At 56.1% G+C, this 20594-nt stretch overlaps 3 protein-coding genes across 6 annotated transcripts; 2 read left to right on the top strand and 1 right to left on the bottom strand.

The window, feature by feature from the left end:
* Positions 1–470: 470 nt before the first annotated feature.
* On the bottom strand, positions 471–985 carry HSPB9 (heat shock protein family B (small) member 9). The gene has a single exon (XM_010981776.3). The coding sequence runs from the start codon at positions 978–980 to the stop codon at positions 498–500; it is 483 nt and encodes a 160-aa protein (XP_010980078.1). The 5' UTR covers positions 981–985; the 3' UTR covers positions 471–497.
* Positions 986–2202: 1217 nt separating this feature from the next.
* On the top strand, positions 2203–9749 carry KAT2A (lysine acetyltransferase 2A). 2 transcript variants are annotated; one of them, XM_064495720.1, is made up of 18 exons: positions 2203–2609; positions 2749–2872; positions 3209–3354; positions 3465–3554; positions 3852–4033; positions 4123–4314; positions 5187–5293; positions 5482–5592; positions 5684–5820; positions 5904–6112; positions 6308–6434; positions 7565–7675; positions 7990–8133; positions 8383–8497; positions 8591–8627; positions 8707–8770; positions 8903–8987; positions 9099–9749. In XM_064495720.1, the coding sequence occupies exons 1-18, from the start codon at positions 2271–2273 to the stop codon at positions 9290–9292; spliced, it is 2514 nt and encodes an 837-aa protein (XP_064351790.1). In that variant the 5' UTR covers positions 2203–2270; the 3' UTR covers positions 9293–9749. The 2 variants fall into 2 exon arrangements, with proteins under 2 accessions (XP_064351790.1, XP_031324619.2); XM_031468759.2 differs by having other exon boundaries at positions 5681–5820.
* A 499-nt stretch (positions 9750–10248) lies between these two features.
* On the top strand, positions 10249–18929 carry DHX58 (DExH-box helicase 58). Of its 3 annotated transcripts, none has more exons than XM_010981775.3 (13): positions 10249–10360; positions 10530–10698; positions 10898–11099; positions 11471–11661; positions 12518–12634; positions 13242–13368; positions 13483–13674; positions 14557–14819; positions 15348–15497; positions 15589–15750; positions 16442–16632; positions 17670–17766; positions 18064–18929. In XM_010981775.3, the coding sequence occupies exons 2-13, from the start codon at positions 10531–10533 to the stop codon at positions 18247–18249; spliced, it is 2046 nt and encodes a 681-aa protein (XP_010980077.1). In that variant the 5' UTR covers positions 10249–10360; position 10530; the 3' UTR covers positions 18250–18929. The 3 variants fall into 3 exon arrangements, with proteins under 3 accessions (XP_010980077.1, XP_031324622.1, XP_064351789.1); XM_064495719.1 differs by having other exon boundaries at positions 10298–10314; XM_031468762.2 differs by lacking the exon at positions 12518–12634 and having other exon boundaries at positions 10265–10698.
* Positions 18930–20594: the final 1665 nt, after the last annotated feature.

Here is a 20594-nt window from a genome sequence, read left to right as displayed (position 1 = left end):
GAAAAGAGTTGGTCTCTGAACACTAGAAACCATCTCTCTGGGGTTTTTTGATTAGCCTGTACTAGACTGGTGATGGACTGGGTCCTCTCATCCTCTTCCCTCAAGAGGAAGGAACACAGATGACTTCTGGAACTTTGGACTGGTAATAAGGCAGAGACAACAGCCCCATACCAGGTCCAAGCCAACTGGTCCCTGATCTCTCCGGGGCCCTCTGCTGACCTGAAGTCAAATGAGGCTTGGGCCCTTCTGGCCCTCTGTTGCCCTCTGCTGGAGCTGTTGGTCCAGGCAGCTGAGCCGGGTAAAACAGTACCGCCCACCTACCCCCAGCTTCCTCGGGGGCCACCGGGCCTGATTCTTGGTGGATCATCATCTTGAGGTGCCTTTCCTGCCTCTCTGGGCCCTCCTACTACCTTTGTTATACCTCCACCTCTGACCCCCAACCACAAGAAAAGACCACGGACACAGACTGCTGCTCACTACGGTAGTGGTTTACTGGGTCAGGCTAGGTTGGAACCCTTCTTAGAGCCGCGGCTCCTCAGTCTCGAGGCCGGTCCTGTTTGGGCTTCAGGGGAAGGCAGCTCCCGGCACTGGCCACGGACGCACAGTTGGCCGGAGGGGGTCAGGCAGCAGGTCATGGCGGCGGGATCCAGGTTTGGCGGTAGCGGCATTTGCTGGTGCACCTTCTGCGCCACGCGGAAGCTGCTCCCATCCGGTCTGCAACCCTCCAGCTGCCGCTGGCCGGTCACCATCAGGCATCCACCGTCCACTTGAACGACCAGCTCCTCAGGGGTGAAGCCGTGGGCATACACCTTCATCTGGAAACCATCCTCCGCATGGACGTTGTCCCGCACAGCTGCCACATCATCCGTGAGCTGCTGTACCGGTAGAGTGGCCACATGGTTCTGTTCAGCGAAGGCTGCGCTGGGACATCGAGATGCCACCTGGCTCCCGTTGGGGAGACTGCTACCGACCCGCTGCATCTGAGTGAGCAGCAACTGCTGTTGAAGGGCGCGAGGCTCCGAAGGTAGCGCTCCGACCAAGGACTCCCGGAGAGGAGTCCCTCGAGGCTCCGCGCGGCTCTACTCCCACTCGCGTGGCGCCGCTCTGTTAAGGGGCCTCCCTTGGCTTCCCGCGAGGTTCACTTCTGCAGAGCTTGTGGTCAGCAATGCACGCATGTCCCACCTCCACGGGTTAGCAGCCACCCTGGTGTGCCCACTGCTGCTTTTGTCCCGGATCCTGCCCCTTTCTTGGGCCCTTTCCCCATCTCCCAGGGCTGTGACCCAAACGGATAAGCCAAAGGAGGCTGGCAGTGCATAAGCCTGACCCTGGAGCGGTCACCAGCACAGAGTGGAGATGAGATTGAGGCAATATTCCAAGTATCAGGCCTGGGGGCAAACAGGATTGCCCCCTGAAAAGAGCCATCAGAGTATGACTGCGGGGTCATCCATTCTCGGAAGGTCCTGCCGTTCTCTGACCACGCCCAATCCTGCGGCACACTGGGACTGGGAGGTGGACGCGCCTTCCTGGCCCCAGGCTTAATGTGGCAGGCTCAGAGCTGTGCTCTGGGACTGCAGAGATAAGGATGTGGGCCCTGCCTGATAGATGCCCACGGGGTAAGGGGAGAGTCCTTCCCATGCACCCTCCTCTGCCTCTACCTCATTCCCACCGCGGTAGCCTTTTTCGTGACCACGGCCATGACTCTGGCGCTCAGTACTTTTATAATAAACCCCTTTTGTTAAAGTATAACGTACATAAAAGTGCACAAAACACACCCGTGTAACCACTTCACAAATCAAGAAATAGAGCTGCTTGTTGCCTTTTAATCGCCACTGTAGCTGCACTTCTGTGTCTGGAGACGTGGGATAGGGCCAAAGTGGGGAAGGAGGGAGATGTGCAAGAAGCCAACTTGACTACAGGCCCCAGACAAGCATTTCCATCCTCCGGCTTGGGAGGTGATTCCTCGAACAGAAGATTGTTTTCTGGGATGCTTCTCCTTGCCCCAAGTAGGCAGCAATCTTGACTATCCTGGGAGCCTTCGATAGAGTTTACAAGTGAGGAGTCAATCTGGGGTGCTGGCTCGGGACTCACTTAGCTGTCCCGGATCAAGAGACAGGACAGAAAAGTCTGGAAGCTGGAGGCAAAAGGAGCGGCCGCGAAAGACTACAACTCCCATCGTGCTCCGGGGCAGCGACGCCTGCGCACTGAGCGCCGGTTGCCCATGCGGCCCTAGGGCTGGGAGCGCCGAGCCGCGCTCCGCTGCGGGGGAAGCCATGGCGGAACCTTCCCAGTCCTCGACCCCGGCCCCGGCCGCGCAGCCCCGACCCCTTCAGTCCCCAGCCCCTGCCCCAACTCCGACTCCTGCCCTCAGTCCGGCTTCAGCCCCGACTCCAGCTCCCACTCCGGCACCAGTCCCCGCCCCAGCTGCAGCCCCAGCCGGGAGCACAGGGACGGGGGGGCCCGGGGTAGGAAGTGGGGGTACCGGGAGCGGGGGTGATCCGGCTCGACCTGGTCTGAGCCAGCAGCAGCGCGCCAGCCAGAGGAAGGCGCAAGTCCGGGGGCTGCCGCGCGCCAAGAAGCTTGAGAAGCTAGGGGTCTTCTCGGCTTGCAAGGTGGGGGCGGGGCCTGGGTGAGAGGGGGCGGGGCCTGGGGCATCCTCGAGCTCGGGTGGGAATGGGGGCAAAGCTCTGGCTGGGGAGTGGCTGCTTGTCCCCTGGTTACAGGGTTGTTGACCGATCCTTCTATCTCCAGGCCAATGAAACCTGCAAATGTAATGGCTGGAAGAACCCCAAGCCTCCCACTGCACCCCGCATGGACCTGCAGCAGCCTGCTGCCAACTTAAGCGAGCTGTGCCGCAGCTGTGAGCACCCCTTGGGTAAGGCAGGTAGTGCCCTTGGAGCTGGGATGAGGGAAGGTGCTGCGTCCTGCTTGGACGGGATGACTTAAATGCCACAGAGCTTCATCTCTGAAAGACCGAAAATGCCTCCTAAGGAGGGATTGGACTGGGAGTGTATATGCCCGAACGGATAAGAAAGGAAATCTGCCAGCCCAGAAGAGAGAGGGGCCTCCCAGGGCTGGCATAGAAGCAGTCACATTGTTGCTTACACTGGTTGGAGGGACTGAGGGTGTGTCTTGGCTGGCAATGAAGAGGGGCAGGAAGTCCTGTTCATCTCTTCTGTCCATTTTCCCCAACTACCACTTGTCCTTACAGCTGATCACGTGTCCCACCTGGAGAACGTGTCAGAGGATGAGATTAACCGGCTGCTGGGGATGGTGGTGGACGTGGAGAATCTGTTTATGTCTGTTCACAAGGAAGAGGATACAGACACCAAGCAGGTCTATTTCTACCTCTTCAAGGTGAGCTTCCTCCAAGTGAGTGTGAGTGGTCGAAGGAGGGAGGCTGGGGCGGGGAGGGGTCTGCAGCTCTGTACTCCGCTGACCTCTACTTCTCCCTCTTCTTCCTTAAGCTCCTGCGGAAATGCATCCTGCAGATGACCCGGCCCGTGGTGGAGGGGTCCCTGGGCAGCCCCCCATTTGAGAAACCTAATATTGAACAGGTGAGATGAGGAAAGTGTTAAGAGAATTGGGGGCATCTTGGAGGAGTGGGGAGCCTGTGTTATCCATTCCCCTCAAACTGAGAACAGGGAAGAGGTCCAGAGAAGGAAGGATGCTTTGTGCTAACCTTAGGGTGGGCTTGGAGGGGGGAGGGGGTATAATTTCTCCTCAGAGACAGTCCCAGAGTGAAAGCCCCAGAGAGCCTTGCCTCTGCCCTCAGGAAGCACCTACTTTTGGATAAGAAGCCCCTGCTGACTGTTCACACCTCCTCCCCTGTTTTGTTCCACTGCCCCCCTCAGGGTGTGCTGAATTTTGTGCAGTACAAGTTTAGTCACCTGGCTCCCCGTGAGCGGCAGACAATGTTTGAGCTCTCAAAGATGTTCCTGCTCTGCCTTAACTACTGGAAGCTTGAGACACCTGCTCAATTTCGGCAGAGGTCTCAGGCGGAGGATGTGGCCACTTATAAGGTCAATTACACCAGGTAGGTCCAGCCAGGGACAGCACAGTGGGGAGGCTTGCAGGCCCAGCCTGGACTCAGTTTCTGCACTCACCACCTCCCCACTCCCGCAGATGGCTCTGTTACTGCCACGTGCCCCAGAGCTGCGATAGCCTCCCCAGGTACGAGACCACTCACGTCTTTGGGCGGAGCCTTCTCCGCTCCATCTTCACCGTTACCCGGCGACAACTACTGGAGAAGTTCCGGGTGGAGAAGGACAAGCTAGTGCCCGAGAAGAGGACCCTCATTCTCACCCACTTCCCCAAGTAAGGCTCGTTTGGGCCTATCAGGATTTTGTACCACATTCACATCCTCCTTGTGGTCCCTTTTCTTCCAGGAAGGCTTCCTGGATTGGTCCCTTCTTTCCCTCCAGGAGCCTTCTGGGATCTGGGCCTCCAGCTGGCTGACTTGCACATGGCCCAGATGCAACTTGCTAGCTATTTGCCTTTTGTGTACTAGTTTGGGGATGGCAGTTAAATGGCCCAGGTGCTAACTCTGCCTCCACCCACACCCCTGATAGATGTGACTAATTGTTTCCCATGGGGTGTGGACACAGCTCAGAATCTTTCCCACCACAGCACTCCAAGAAACCAGAGCTTACACTTAAGGTGAAACCGATTTCCACCCCTGTCCTGGTCATTTCTGTAAGATTTTCCTCTGCTCTGCCATACTTTCTTTTCATTTTAAACCTGGCTCATTGCTACCCAGTTCAAGAAGACTTTCCTGACTAACCCATGCCCTCCTGGGCTCCTACCACCAGGTGGGAGTACGATGAGGCAGGAGAAGGTGGATTCAGAGTCACATTTTGATACTGAGGCCTAGGGTGACTGGGTACCCTGCCTGGCCACACAGCACAGGATGCCATTGGCTCAGACGCCACCTCCCTGTGCTGTTCCCATGGCTCACTGCGCCTCTGGTCTCTGTTCCGGATTGTCCTGCCCTCCTGCCTTCAACAAGGGGCTCCCAGAAGGCAGGATGCTTTGCCTCCCCCTCGTCTGAAGGCAGAGGCTGTCTCTGTTCTTATGCTCCCAGTTCCCTGAGGGCAGCGTGCCCTCCAGCCCCTCCGGTGTCTGGCCCAGGCTGCCTCCTCAGTTGGAGGACAGAGTTGTGGGACAGACTGTCCCCTCCTGCCCCACAGATTCCTGTCTATGTTGGAGGAGGAGATCTACGGGGCAAACTCTCCAATCTGGGAGTCAGGCTTCACCATGCCTCCCTCAGAAGGGACCCAGCTGGTGCCCCGGCCAGGTACGTGCGGGCTCTCTACTTGGCCTTCCTAGCTGAGCTCAGCCCTGCTGTGGAGGAGGGACTGCGAATGGCAGCAGTGGGGAAGCGCAGGGGGGCTCACTTGGGGTTCAGAGAGCCCAGATCCCTTTGCAGGATGCTCCAGCACCTTCAGTATGCATCTCCTGAGTTTTTTGTCTCTTCTCTCTCAGCTACTGTCAATGCCGCGGTTGTCCCCAGCGCCCCCATCTTCAGCCCCACCATAGGTGGGAGCAGCAACAGCTCCTTGAGCCTGGATTCTGGAGGGGCTGAGCCCATGCCAGGTGGGTACTTGACTCCAACCTCTGCCGCTCATTTCTCCCTCCCCCAACCTCTCTTGTTGTCCCTGGGAAACCTTGCCAACCTCCCTAGCAGGCGAGAAGAGGAAGCTCCCAGAGAACCTGACCCTGGAGGATGCCAAGCGGCTCCGAGTGATGGGCGACATCCCCATGGAGCTAGTCAACGAGGTCATGCTCACCATCACTGACCCCGCTGCCATGCTGGGGCCTGAGGTGGGCAGCCTGGCTTACTGACCAGTAGGGGAGGGGCCTTGCCATCTGAGACCCCGGCTCACCACCCCTTCTCTGGTACCCAGACAAGCCTGCTGTCGGCCAACGCAGCCCGGGATGAGACCGCCCGCCTGGAGGAGCGCCGCGGCATCATCGAGTTCCACGTCATCGGCAACTCACTCACACCCAAGGCTAACCGGCGGGTGTTGCTTTGGCTCGTGGGGCTACAGAATGTCTTCTCCCACCAGCTGCCACGCATGCCCAAGGAGTATATCGCCCGCCTTGTCTTTGACCCGTACGTCCCCCCCGGAGAGCCCAACCCCAGGCCGCGGTGCCTCCCCACTGCTCCCCCGGCCTTTCCCTCCAGCCTTGAGGAATTCTTGCTCCTTGGTTCCCAGCACTGGGTACAGCTCAGGTCTCCAGGGCTGTGGGTTTCTGGGGAGCATTTGGGGGACAGGTAGGGACTGTGACCTGACCTCTCTCCCCTCAGGAAGCACAAGACTCTGGCTTTGATCAAGGATGGGCGGGTCATTGGTGGGATCTGCTTCCGCATGTTTCCCACCCAGGGCTTCACGGAGATTGTCTTCTGTGCTGTCACCTCAAACGAGCAGGTCAAGGTGAGTCCAAGCACCTGGTGCCAGCCATGTCCCACCTTCTGCCTCTGCGTCTGGACCAGGTGAGGGCAGCACTGTGTGGTAGCACAGCTGCCCCCAACCCTTAACGGCCAGGCAGTTCCTCACAAACCCACAAGGTGGCAGTCGTTCTTTGACAACTGGATTAAGGAAACACCTGTTGACAAATGGAACCCAAGAATCTATAACACTTTTATTTTGTTTTCTTCTGGCTTTGTTGAGGTGTGACTGACACGTAGGGCTGTGTAAGTGTAAGGTGTCCAGCATGATGATTTGAGAGACGTACATCATGAAATGATTACCATGATGAGTTTAGTGAACATACGTCCTCCCACATAGATACAAAATTAAAGGAATAGGAAAAAAGATATTTTTTTATTTGTGATGAGAACTCTTCAGATTTACAGTAACAGTTTTAAATGGCCCAGTATTTCCTTCATCATAGGAACATTTACATACGCTAGGGAGTTAAGTTTTACAATAGCCCTGCGCTGAGTGATAGTCCTGGCTTCTGCCCTTTAATTGTCACAACAGACCCATTGTTAGGGTCCCTGGTTGTCCTGTTTTACATAGCCCGGATCTGCATGGTGCCTCCTTGGTCCTATCGTGTGTAGGAGACAGAGTGAGGGTGTCTTTGGGATTCAGATGCTGCGATGAGTGGGGCCCTTGTGATTCCCCTTCCTCTTCCCCCCAGTTCTGAGGCCCAGGGAATGCGACCTAGTGGCCTGTGGACCACAGCATACAGGTTAAGTTTGGATCCTGGTCCTCCTGGCTGTGGCTGGCCACCTGACCTTGGACACATTTCCAAACGTAGCTGAGTTTCAGTTTTTCTTCCTGTAAGATGGAGGTAATGATAGCTGTTAACTTGAGGATTGATCTGTAAAGAACCAAGCACCACACCTGGCCCAGAGTAAGCGCTTAGAAACCCAGCATCCTTCACTTTTCTCCCCATAAACTCTCCTTCCTTGCCGATCACCTTCCTCCTACCTGACTTGGATCCCCTGGCTATTCCCACCTCCTTTCCAGTCGGCTCCCTCTTCTCCTGGCCCTCCTTAGACCTCTCTAGCCCCAGGCCTGACCCCTCCCCCTGGTAAGCCCTTCCCCCTCCCCCACAGGGCTATGGGACTCACCTGATGAACCACCTGAAGGAGTATCACATCAAACACAACATCCTCTACTTCCTCACTTACGCTGATGAGTACGCCATTGGCTACTTCAAAAAACAGGTGACGCTTGCCTCACCCCATGCTTGCACCCTACCTGGGGACAGGGGGCATTCTGTCCAGCCCCCTGGTGTCCCTTTGTGTCCCCTGTTCCATCCAACACCTGCGGGGAAGTCCTTCATGCCTGTCTTCCTCCCTCCTGCTGCTGCCCCAGGGAAGAAGAGGGTTCTCTTAAAGGGCAGCGGGCAGGTCGGGAGAACTGGGAAGCTCTTAAGGGGGAGTCAGGAGGGGCAGCCGGCCTGCGAACATTCCAGGGACAGATTCAAGTTGGAAAAAAACCTTGCTGATGGGATTGGCCATAACTCTTCACCCACTAGGGCTTCTCCAAGGACATCAAGGTGCCCAAGAGCCGCTACCTGGGCTACATTAAGGACTATGAGGGCGCGACACTGATGGAGTGTGAGCTGAATCCTCGGATCCCCTACACAGAGCTGTCCCACATCATTAAGAAGCAGAAGGAGGTGTGCATGCGTGTGTGTGCACATGTGCTCACATGCACACGCTTGCATCTGTGGGGCTTTTTGTGAACGTGCATTTGAGGGTGAACACACGTGTGGGTGTATAATGCATGTGCACATGTGAAGTGGGATGGGCCAGGGTCTTGGCCCTTCCTCTGCCTCTTAGGGGAAATTAGGAGGGGCCCTGACTGTGGCTCAGGGAGGGTGGTTGCTGGAGCTGGGGTTGGCCCCTCAGACTTTTCCTTCTCTCAGATCATCAAGAAGCTGATTGAGCGCAAACAGGCCCAGATCCGAAAGGTCTACCCTGGGCTCAGCTGCTTCAAGGAGGGTGTGAGGCAGATCCCTGTGGAGAGCGTCCCCGGCATCCGTGAGCAAGGGTCTTTGCCGGGGAGGGGGTGCATACTGCTAGGGGTGTGGACAGGCATTCTTAGGGGTGTTCTCCCCACTCCCCACTTTGCAGGAGAGACGGGCTGGAAGCCGCTGGGGAAGGACAAGGGGTGAGTTGTGTGGAGGGAGAGGAGGGGGAGGGGGAGGCAGAGGGACCAGGAGCCTCAGACTTGGCCTCTCTCCCTGAAGGAAGGAGCTGAAGGACCCGGACCAGCTCTACACGACCCTCAAAAACCTGCTGGCCCAGATCAAGGTGGGGAGACTCCCTTCTGGTAGCCCCCGTGCCAGTGGCTGTGGCTTTCTGACCCAGGGTGGGTAGGGGGGTGACAGTCACGAGCTGGGTGGGGGCACAGTGGCCCAGCCCCAGCTTGGCTCTCCTCTGCAGTCCCACCCCAGTGCCTGGCCCTTCATGGAGCCGGTGAAGAAGTCGGAGGCCCCAGACTACTACGAGGTCATCCGCTTCCCCATCGGTGAGGACCCTCCGTTGCAACCCCTTCCCTCTGCCCCTGCCCCCGCCTGCTGCTGCCTTGCCTGGGCCACGCAGCCTCTGCAAGGCGGGCCCTTCTCTCCCGCTGCCCCAGACCTGAAGACCATGACCGAGAGGCTGCGCAGCCGCTACTATGTGACCCGGAAGCTCTTTGTGGCCGACCTGCAGCGGGTCATTGCCAACTGCCGCGAGTACAACCCCCCAGACAGCGAGTACTGCCGCTGCGCCAGCGCCCTGGAGAAATTCTTCTACTTTAAGCTCAAGGAGGGCGGGCTCATTGACAAGTAGTGGCTTTGGACCTCGGCATCCACCTGCAGTGTCTCCTTCTCGGGTTCTCATCTGATTCCTGGGCTGCCCCTGTGCCCAGGTGCCCCTCTGCGTGAGACTCTCCAGCCAAGGGCCCTCGGGCTCCCCCAGGCCTGCAGCTGTGTCCCACCCTTGGGGAGGGGTCTCCTGGGTCTGGGGCCCAGCCTCTCTAGAGTGGTTGGTGGCCCTTATCCCTGGTCGCCTCCAAGCTGTAGAGTCCTGGAGTCCTGGCCCTGGCCCAGGTCACTGTTTCCGCAATGGCAGGATTGCCAATTTTCTCGAGTGAGGGGGCCTCAGGGGTTGGAAGTTCAACCTGGACTGGAGGGGCCATGCTGCACCCTGCACTGCCCTGTCTGTCCCCCAGGGGTGGGGGGCATGGGGACCATTCATTTCCTGGCATTAATCCCTTGGAGGGAACAATAAAGTTTTGTTTTTTCTCTGTGTGATTATTTCTTCAGTAGAATCCCCAGCCTTAATAGGCCGACCCTGTTCCCCTAATACTGCCTGCAAGCTGGGGCCACCCTTCCCAGCAAGCCTTATGCCTGTCCCACACCCCTGGGGTGATGGGGCCTGCCAGGCTGCAGTCCCTTATTTTTCCCTGCTGGCTGCTCCTGATCCAGACGCCAGGAGTGGCACGCATAGAAATCACCTGGCTGCCTTCACCTGGCTGGACGTGGTTACAGCTGACTCCAAAAGGGGCAGGATAGGGGGAAACGAGGTGGTGAAGATTCCACTCCTGGGGGAGGGGCTAGCAGGACCCAGAAAGAAAGTAAGGGTTCCTTGCTGTCAGCAGCATTTCTGTCTGCCACACTGCCTCCATCACCTCCCCAACCCCCAATGCCCCTCCACCCCGGTCTCTGAAGCTCGTGATGTTTTTCTGAGGGGTAGGGAAGGGAGATTCCTAGGTTGATCTCCGAGGCTGGCTCCTCCCCTCACTTTCAGTTTCCATTTCCTTCTCAGCAGAGCCCAGCAGCGTCTGGGCTAACCGAGCCAGCAAGAGACAGGTGTCTGTGGTACTCGGCCTCTCCACTTGCCCAGACCAGGTTCCCGGTTGGTCCCTCTGTTGCCCTGCCCCACCTCCCTCAAGTGGGATGGAGTCCCGGGCAAAGGGAGGTCCTTAACCAGACTGGGCTGGCCAGAAGTGGGGAGCCATTCTGACAGGAGCCAGGACTGGGAGAGGGCCAGGAGGGCCAGTGGCCTGAGCTCCTGCCATTTCCAGAATGGAGTTGCGATCCTACCAGTGGGAGGTGATCATGCCTGCCCTGGAGGGCAAGAATATCATCATATGGCTGCCCACGGGTGCTGGGAAGACCAGGGCAGCTGCTTATGTGGCCAAGAGGCATCTAGAGACTGTGGATGGAGCCAAGGTGGTTGTACTCGTCAACAGGGTGAGTGGTCTGCCCTCCCCTCAGCGGGATCTCAACTTCTTGGGGGCGTCTCAGGACCCTCTAGAACTGTGGCCGTCTCTAAGCTCACCTGTCTTTTCACCCATTCCAGTCCCCAGCCATGTCCTGGGGGTCACCTTGCCTCCCTCATCCCCTTGCCCCTAATCCACCTTCCTCTCCCCATCTCATTCACCACCCCCAGGTGCATCTGGTGAGCCAGCACTGTGAGGAGTTCAGACGCATGCTGGACCAACGTTGGACCATTACGACCCTGAGCGGGGATATGGGGCTACGAGCCGGCTTTGGCCACCTGGCCCGGAGCCATGACCTGCTCATCTGCACAGCTGAGCTGCTGCAGCAGGCACTGACCAGCCCAGAGGAGGAGGAGCATGTGGAGCTGGACGGTGAGGGCTGAGCACGAAGAAAGCGTGCATCCTCGAGGCACCCTCCCTGCCAAACCAAGGCACCTGTTCTACTAAAGGTGTTGGGACATTTCATGGGATGAGGGGTTCTCCATTCACCAAACCCCATCATACACCCTAGTAGAAAGAGGCCTGGCTACTGTGCAGGATCTTGGGCAAGTCCCTTCCCCCAGCTGAGCCTCAGTTTCCTAATCTGTAAAATGAAGGTAAATCATCCCTACCTGGCCAGTTCTCTGCAAGCTGTGAAGGGAGGAAAGAATTCTCAGAAGAGTTGTGGGGAAGACATGAAACAAAGCTTATGGGAAGAAGGGTTTTGCAAACGTAGATCATAACCTTCCCCCGTGTGCCCCCAGCCTTCTCTCTGCTCGTGGTAGATGAGTGTCACCACACGCACAAAGACTCCGTCTACAACATCATCCTGAACCGGTATCTGGAGCATAAACTCCAGAGGACACGGCCCCTGCCACAGGTGCTGGGCCTCACAGCCTCCCCAGGCACTGGCGGGGCCTCCACGCTTGATGGGGCCATTCACCACGTTCTGCAGGTCAGCTTGGCCCCTGTGACCCTCCCACCAGAAACCTCCCTGGTCTGCCCTGCCCTGCCCCATCCCCATCAGCCCTACCCAGGCTCCCCCAGGCAAGGTTTGGGTCCCTTCCCCACCTAAGCTCCAGCCTCGAATGGCTTTTTTTTTTTTTTGGTGGGGGAGGAAATTAGGTTTGTTTGTTTATTCTTAGAGGAGGTACTGGGGATTGAACCCAAGACCTCATGCATGCCTCATGCGTGCTAAGCATGCATTCTACTACTTGAGCTGTACCCTCCTCCTTGAATGGCTTCTTATTGCACTTATAATAATCTCCCAACTCCACTCTGACTTACAAAGTTCCACCAGATCTAGCCTCTGCCTACCTGCACCCTCCCCATCACTCCCACTATATTCCCCTTCATCTTGAGCATGTCAGTCTTGTTCTCACCTCAGCACCTTTGCACTTGCCATTTCTTCTGCCCTGAATGCCCTTGCCTGGCACTTTACCTGTCTGGCTCTTCTTGTCATTCAGGGATCAGCTTGGTATCACCTTTTTAGAGTCTTCCCTGATCACCATGGCACTCTATCCTATCATCTAATTTTATTCTTGTTAGAGCTAGTTAACACCACCTGAAATTCTCTCGTTCTGTGACTCTTTCCTGGTTTATCATCTGTCTCTCCAACTCCAACGTAAGATGCTCTGTAGCCCCAGTAACTAGAACAGCATTGGGCACAGAGAGGGTGAGCAAGAGCTATTTGTGGAATACATGAGTCCCTACTCCCAACGGCCCTGCCTCAGCCCATCCTGCCCCATAGCTCTGCCCATTGTCCCCACAGACCCCCCCACATTCCAGTGAACCCCTCTCTGTTGCCCCAGCTTTGTGCCAACCTGGACACATGGCGCATCATGTCACCCCAGCACTACCGCCCCCAGCTGCAGGAGCACAGCTGCCAGCCCTGCAAACAGTACGACCTCTGCCACAGGCGCACCCAGGTGCATGGGAGGTTGGGGGAAGGCTGAGGTGCGAGGGTGGGGTATGGTGTGACGTTAGGGCACCTGGGGTTGAGCTCTAACCCCCACCCTCACTAGCTCTGTGACTTTAGTTTATTTGCTTCTGTCTCTCAGTTTCCATTTCTCCTTCCTGTGAAATGGGGCAGATACAACCCATGTCCACAGCCTGTGCCCTCAGCCTGCTGTTTGGTTTAACTCCAGTGCTACTGGGGGCATCCCTCCAAAGCTCGAGCACACCATGGAGTGCTCTGCAAACCATAAAGCTGAGCACTTTGTGTTGACGCTGTTCCAAGCTCTCTCCCACAGAACAGACACTCTCTGGGGTCTGCTAGAACAGGGCTGGACAAGGACTAGACACCACTGTGCTCAAGCCAGAGGTCAAGGGAGCAGACAGAGTGGGAGTTGGGTGCAGGACTCCAGCCGGGACTCCTTCACACCCCAGCCAGCCTCCCTCTGGGACTCCCTCCTCTCCAGCTCGAATGTGCCGCAGTAGTGTTGCGGCTTCACCCGGATATCAGCAACCCCACTGGGTACCCATCCCCTGCGCTGTGTATGGGAATCCCCTCACACCCTCACTCTTCTCCTTCAGGACCCATTTGGGGACATGCTGAAGGAGCTCATGGGCCATATCCACGACCATCTGGAGATGCCTGAGTTGAGACGAGACTTCGGGACTCAGACGTACGAGCAGCAAGTGGTGGAGAAGAGCCAGACTGGTGAGAAAGGCTGTCTGGGATCTGGCCAGCCTGAGCGGAGCCTTTCGGGGGCGGAGTCTAGGCAGGACGGAGCCCTAGAGGGGCGTGGCCAATCAGACCCCGTGTCCCCTGCAGCGGCTGAGGCGGGACTCCAGGAGCAGCGAGTATACATGCTTCACCTGCGTCGCTATAACGACGCGCTGCTCATCCACGACACAGTCCGCGCGGTGGATGCACTGGCCACGCTGCGAGATTTCTACGACAGGGAGCGCGCCACTAAGACCCAGATCCTGCATGCCGAGCGCTGGCTGCTGGCGCTGTTTGATGGTGAGGCTCGCAACTGAACTAGAGGTCAGGAGCCAGCCAGGTTACAGGCTCCCACGTGAGTGCCAAAGGTGCCAACAAGGGTACCGGAGCCCTAATTTTCTAATAGAAGTCAAGGCTGTGGATATGACAAAAGATATATGCCTTCATTTATGAAGTTTTGCATAGATGTAAAACTAATTCTAAACTAGATGTAAACTAAGTTAAAAAAAAAAAAAAGAATGTTTCTGACAAAAATTTTAAAAACCAGAGGGGAGGGTATAGCTCAAGTGACAGAGTGCATGCTTGGCATGCACGAGGTCCTGGGTTCAATCCCCAGTACCTCCTCTAAAAATAAATACACAAATAAACCTAATTGCCCCCTCCAAAAAAAAACAAACAAACAAACAAACAAAAAATTTAAACAATTTAATTGGGACTGTCCTTGAAATTTTGGGATGTGTGGTACTTTTAAACTGGGAAAGTGAGGTGGTCAGAGAGTGAAATGTAAGGCTAGAGGCCTCAGGACAGGCTGGGGATCAATGATCTTTCTGAAGAGGCCTGAGGTTGAGTCAGTCCCAGGTAGCAAAGATTGGCCCGAAAAGGTTCATGGTCATCCTGGTAGCTGGGTTGAAGAGGGATGCTGGGTAAGGTATGTGAGTAAAGGATGCTACACTGTGGGTCCCTGGTGTAAGGCTGTCCAGCCTTCAGGCTAGGTGGGCAGAGGGTGTCCTGAAATGTGCTTTTGGTGCTGTTCAGGGGGAATTAGGCAGGAGAGGTATCATCCTAATTCCTAGGACTCCTGTAATCTGATCTCTGTGAGTCCCTCCCACCCCCACCCCAAGCCCATGCCTTGCCCACCTCCACGCCTGTGTCCTCTGCCTCTGTTTTGGGCTTTTCTGGCAGACCACAAGAATCAGCTGACCCGCCTGGCAGTTCGTGGCCCAGAAAACCCGAAACTGGAGGCGCTGGAACAGATCCTGCAGAAGCAATTCAGGAGCCCTGACAGCCCTCGGGGCATCATCTTCACCCGAACCCGCCAGAGCGCTCACTCCCTCCTGCTCTGGCTCCAGCAGCAGCCGGGCCTGCAGACAGTGGACATCAGGGCCCAGCTGTTGATTGGGGCTGGGAACAACAGCCAGAGCACTCAGATGACCCAGATGACCCAGGTGTGGGCTTTGGGGAAAGGAGCTGAGGGTGGGGGAGGTCCCTAGGGGAGAATGGGAGTGGACAGAGTCTTCAGCACAGAGAGTTGAGGGACTGATTATCTCCAGGCAGAGAGCTGGGGGAGAGAGGTAACACTGAGATCCCCAGTGCTGAAGGTCCTCCCAGTCTGGGGGGTCTCTGGGGGAAGAGAGGCAGAAGCTTGGGAGTCTGCAGGGAAAGAGGTGAGTGATGTCCTCAGGACAGAGTATCAGGGTCTGGGGTCCTTGCAGGAGAAGAATGGGTCCTGAGAGCTCCTAGAGTAGGGGGGGGGGGACCCTTAGAGGTCCCTAAGGGAGACATGGGTTAGATGGTCACCTGGGAAGATGAAAAAGGTCCTAGGAGTACTTGGAGATGGAAATGGGGACTCAAGTTTCCTAGGGAAAAGGGCCAAGATTGTGAGTAAAAGGACTGAACCAGGAGAGGCTGGGCTGGCAGAAAGGTAGGCCTGAACCCACCTCATTTACCATCCTCTTTCTCTTCCCCTACCTCAGAGGGACCAGCTGGACGTGATCCACAAGTTTCGGACTGGTACCCTGAACCTTCTGGTGGCCACAAGTGTGGCAGAGGAGGGACTGGACATCCCCCGGTGCAATGTGGTGGTGCGCTATGGGCTCCTGACCAATGAGATCTCCATGGTCCAGGTACCCAAAGTATCCCTCTCCAAAACAGCCCTCAAAGATGTTGTGTGGGACCTCAGCCCTGGTCAGGCCTCTCCCTCTTCTCCCTTCCCAGGCAAGGGGCCGTGCCCGGGCCAGCCAAAGTGTATACTCATTTGTGGCAGCCCAAGGCAGTCGGGAGCTGCGGCGGGAGCTGACCAACGAGGCGCTGGAGACTCTGATGGAACGGGCAGTGGCTGCCATTCAGGAGATGGACCAGGCCGAGTACGAGGCCAAGGTCTGTGGGCAACCCGTGTGCCCTGTGGGGAAGCGGGCTGAGAGTGCTCTGCCTGGAGGGTCTCTGACTGCACACACGTAAACGCCCCAGGTCCCCCTTCCTCTGGGGGCTTATCTGGCCCACTTGGGGAAGGTTTGAATGGAGAGAAGGGTAGAGGCCAGGGGTGGATCTGCCAGGGCAGGCAATGGCTGTCCTACAAAATGCCTTGGGAGTAAGTGTTGTCCAGGGCTTTTAATTTATCCTCATCACCGGATACTTTGTATATCTGTGAGAACAGCCTTATAGCCCTTCTGGAACCAGGTCGGGGGGAAACAAAGACATTCACAAAATGAGCCCAGAACCAGGTCTTAAATCTGTTCCCCTGAGGCAGGGTCACCATCATCCAGCCTCGTCCAGGATGGTCCCTGTTTACTTCTGTTGTCCCAGCATCATTATTAATGATGCCTCATGTTATATTCAAAGAAGCTGCTTTGCACGAAACCCTTCAAAGAGGGAGTAAAGATTCAGCAAGAAAGCTTGCCTCCCTCACACAGTTGCCCCCACCCCCATATCATCTTTTTCCACAGAGCTTCTAAAAACTCCAGGGATGGTAGAGGAAAGTCACTTCTGGGTGCCCTTTGTCCCCCTGCGAGCATTCCTAGGGTCAGGTCTCTCGGGCCCCAGCCACGCTAAGTGTCCCATCCCACCCCAGATCCGGGATCTGCAGCGGGCAGCCTTGGTCAAGCGGGCAGCCCAGGCAGTCCAGCGGGAGAGTCGGCGGCGGAAGTTCCTGGCGGAGCACGTGCAGCTCCTCTGCATCAACTGCATGGTGGTCGTGGGCTATGGGAGTGACCTGCGAAAAGTGGAGGGTGCCCACCATGTCAACGTGAACCCCAACTTCTCGTGAGACCTGTGGAAGGGGCTGTCAGGATGGGAGGGAGGGGTATGATGGGGGATTGAGAATGTCTTCCATTCAGACAGTGCTTTGAAGGTTTGGGAGGTTAAAGAGCATTTTAACAGGTACCAAGTGTGCATTTTCACAATAGTCTAATTAGACAGGTTTTATCATCACCTCATTTTACAAGGGAGGAAATAGGCTCAGAGAGGCTAAGTGACTTGCCCAGGCTCCCACAGCCACTAGGTGGTGGAGCAAGAGCTGATATTCAGGACGCCAAATGCTGGCTCCACAGACTGGCCCCTGGTCTTTCCTACTTTGAAGATGTCAAGAAGGGCTAGTTGTCCTCTGCCCTCTTCCATCCATCCATTCATTCAGTATTTATTAGGCACCTACTGTGTGCCAGGCCACTGTGCCAAGGATCCTCACACAGGTTCTCTCATTTGAGGAGGGAGCATTTCAAGTAGGTTTTGAAAGATGGATTGGTTTGGAATGTGGGATAAGTAGAGGCAGGGACGATGCAGCCGGAGTAATCTGGTTGGCTTAAGTGGAAGGGATGGTGAAGGATGAGATTCTGAGGAAAGACAGACTAGCGGATGGAGGACCTTGAAAGTCAGGCCTGAAAGTTTAGCCTTTATCCTGCAGGCAATGAGGAGTCTTGGATGGATTTTGTGCAAGGGAATGTCAGGATCAGATTTACATTTTAAAGGGGATCGCTCTGGCAGTTGGTGGAGGGATGATGTGGGTTGGAAGTAAGGATGGATGGGATGGAAGGATGGGGCAGGGGAGAGCCATTGGGAAACTGTTGAAATCATCCAGGTGGGTAATGCTGAGGCTTGAACTTGGGCAGAAGTGGGTGCCATGGAGGCAGCACAGGCAGAGGGTAAGGAAGATTGGATTTCCTGGTCCTGGGAAGTCTCTGTGCCTCTTGACAGGCAGAAAGGTCTAAGCCCCAGGTAGAAGCTCAGCAAGCAAGAGAGCATGAGATCTGGGGCTGGGAGGGGTGGGGTCCATGAGGACTGTGGCCACTCCCATTCTTCTCCAGGATCTACTACAACATCTCCCAGAAGCCTGTGGTCATCAACAGAGTTTTCAAAGACTGGAGGCCTGGGGGTACCATTAGCTGCAGGAACTGTGGGGAGGTAAGTGCTGGGGCCATGGCCCTTAGCTCCAGTCTTGAGAGGTCCTCAGTCTGAGAGAGGAGGCCCAGCCTCTGCCATCCGGGTGCCGTCACTGGGATGGGGGAGGCAGCCTTGCCCCAGGAGACCCCAGTCTGAGAAGAGGAGTTCCACCCCTGCCTTAGGGAGCCCACAGTGTGATAAGGGAGATAACCCTCAGGCTGTGGTGGGAGACAAAGCCCAGCATTCATGGACCCCAACTTGAGAGAAGCCCAGTCTGAGGACAGAGACACAAACTCAGCTGTCTCTGTCCCACCCCAGAACTGGGGTCTGCAGATGATCTACAAGTCAGTGAAGCTGCCAGTCCTCAAAGTCCGTAGCATGCTGCTGGAGACACCACAAGGGCGGGTCCAGGTCAAGAAATGGTCCCTTGTGCCCTTCTCCGTGCCTGAATTCGACTACGTGCAGCACTGTGCAAAGAAGCTGGGGGACCTCTCCCTGGACTGACCACCTTGTCACTGCAGTGCCCGACTCAGCCTGTAGGGGGCAGGCGAATCCACAGCAGCAGGCTTTCTCCTGGGCAAAGCCTGGGTCCAGTCCCTCCCTCCCTTCAGAGTCAAACAGCTCCCAGGTCCGGATCCTGGCTGACCAGTAGCAGAGGAACATCAGGCACCCAGGCTGGCTTGGACTCCCACACTGTGGAAGCAGCTGGAAAGCCACATGCAACTCATCCTCAGACCCCGCTCACATCGGCACAGACACCTTCATGTGCACTGGATGGAGTCAGCAGGCAGGGGAAACTGAGGCAGGAGAATGGCCACGCTGTACTACGAATCACCACAGTTTCCTTTGGCCTTAATTCATTCCCTGTCAAGGCGACTTCTTTCTTTCTTTCTTTTTTTTTTTTTGAGACGCCTCATAAATTAGAGATAAAGAAGTGGAAAATTGGTATAGAAAATGTGTGATGTTTTAAAAGCAGATTTGTTGAGGCATAATTGACATAAACTGTATGTATTCATAGTGCAATTTGATACAGTTAATGTATGTCTGGTCCTCCACAATCAAGATAATGAACATCGCCATCACCCTCAAAAGTTCCCGGTGTAATCCTCCCTCCTCCCCTTCCCCATCCACTGATCTGCTTTGTGCTATAATTCTAATGATTAAAGGTTTTTTTAAATTTCAAACACCCTCTTGAGGCTATCATGTAACTTTTATTTGGAGAGAGCATCAAAAAGTCTAAATTTGAGAGCCATCAAGAACGTGAGGCTTTCCTGCTGCCTCCACCCCATAATAGGCTCCAACCCCAGTGCCCCCTCTCCATCCTTTCCTAACCTCCAGGTTGTCTTCCCTGGGCTGGAGAGAGGCTGAGATCCAGGATTTGAGGGATGGGGCTTAGGGAGGCATGGGGGTGGGAAAAGTTGTAAAGGCCTAAATTTTCTGTTCTCATTTTAACAAGAAAGGAAGAAAAAGAAAGGCAAGATCTAGGTTGATTCTTCAGGGAAAGGGCTATTTCTGTGGTAAGAGGCCCAGCAGGCAGGAGTCACCTTCAAGAGGAAGGGAGGGGGCTAGGGCAGAGATTTGAGAGCAGGATGGCAGTCCTTCCTGCCATCTAACTTCCTTCCCTCCAGCTATACCCCTGGTCCTGCCTAAGGGTAGACAGGAAATGATGCAGGCTCCCTTCTCCCAGCATTTTTCTTCAGTCGGCCTCTTGTCTGATTGAGGGCTGAAATTCCATTTGTAGTCTTTATGACCTCTACTCCCCCAGGCAGTGCACCCCTCCTTCCTAGGGCCTCTTTTCCTGCTAATCTCCAGTGTTCCTTGGCCCTGGCTCCAGAAATCACCCTTCTCCTCCCTCCTGTTCGATCTCTGCCTCCGGGGGCCCCTTCTTCTGCCCATCTGCTCCCCACTTCACTTTCAGTTGTTATGTCCCCTGCCAGCAACATGCCTTTTACAGGTCAATAAAATTAGCGACTAGGGGCAGAGAGAGGAGGGCAGGGGCCCAGGGGTGTTAAGCTCAATGGCCTTGAATGTGGCTGGAAGCACGAAGTCCGGACTCCTATCATTCCAGGGCTAAACAGTGACAGCTGAGGGACCTGAGCTGGCATTGGGAGTTGGGGGGGGGGGGTTGCTATGCTGCTGGGAGAGAGATGGACTGAGGATAAAGATGTCCTGGGCACCTAATGGTCTTCTCAGGGGCCTGAGCCCTTACAATGCTGACCTTTGAATGGGGGACCCTAGCTTTAGAGGAGGTGTCCTATCTCACACCCATATTGCCAAGCTGAGAGAGCTTTCTTGAGCTCAGATGGAAGGGGGAACGCAGGCGAGGAGGGGTTCCCGGGCTTGCTTCTTCATATGAGGGAGTCTTCACATGGAGCCGATGCCGCCAGGGCACCTTGGCAAGGCTGCCTGAAGGAGTGCCCTTTATGAGGTCCTCAGGACCCAGGCATCCTAACTCCCAGTCCTCAGAAAAGCCAGAGTTCCAGAGCCTCCCTAGTGGCCCGGATGCTCCTCCACTTTCTGCCCACCTGAATAAGCCTTCCCACCCCACCGGCTGAGACTCAAGGAGGCGCTCGGCCGCGGCTCCCCCAGGCCCCGCCCCTGTCCCTGGCCCCGCCCCCTCCTCTGCAAGCGCGAAGCCGCTGCACTCCGGAGCGCGGTGAGAGCAGGTGGCCGCGGCGGGCTCGTCTCTGCCCCGCAGGTAAGTCAGCGACGCGGGCTGGTCCACGCTGAGGACCTCGAGGGCAGCGCGAGAGAACAAGGCAGCCCACTCCACCTGTCCTGTGCCCTAGTCTCAAAACTAGGGAACCCCAAGGGGCAGTGAGGACATCCCTTTTGGCTCCACGCACGCT

The sequence above is a fragment of the Camelus dromedarius genome, chromosome 16 (assembly GCF_036321535.1).
Source record: "Camelus dromedarius isolate mCamDro1 chromosome 16, mCamDro1.pat, whole genome shotgun sequence".
NCBI classification, from domain to species: Eukaryota; Metazoa; Chordata; class Mammalia; order Artiodactyla; family Camelidae; genus Camelus; species Camelus dromedarius.
The sequence above is the reverse complement of the archived record's forward strand: the minus strand, read 5'-3'. Positions and strand labels throughout refer to the sequence as shown.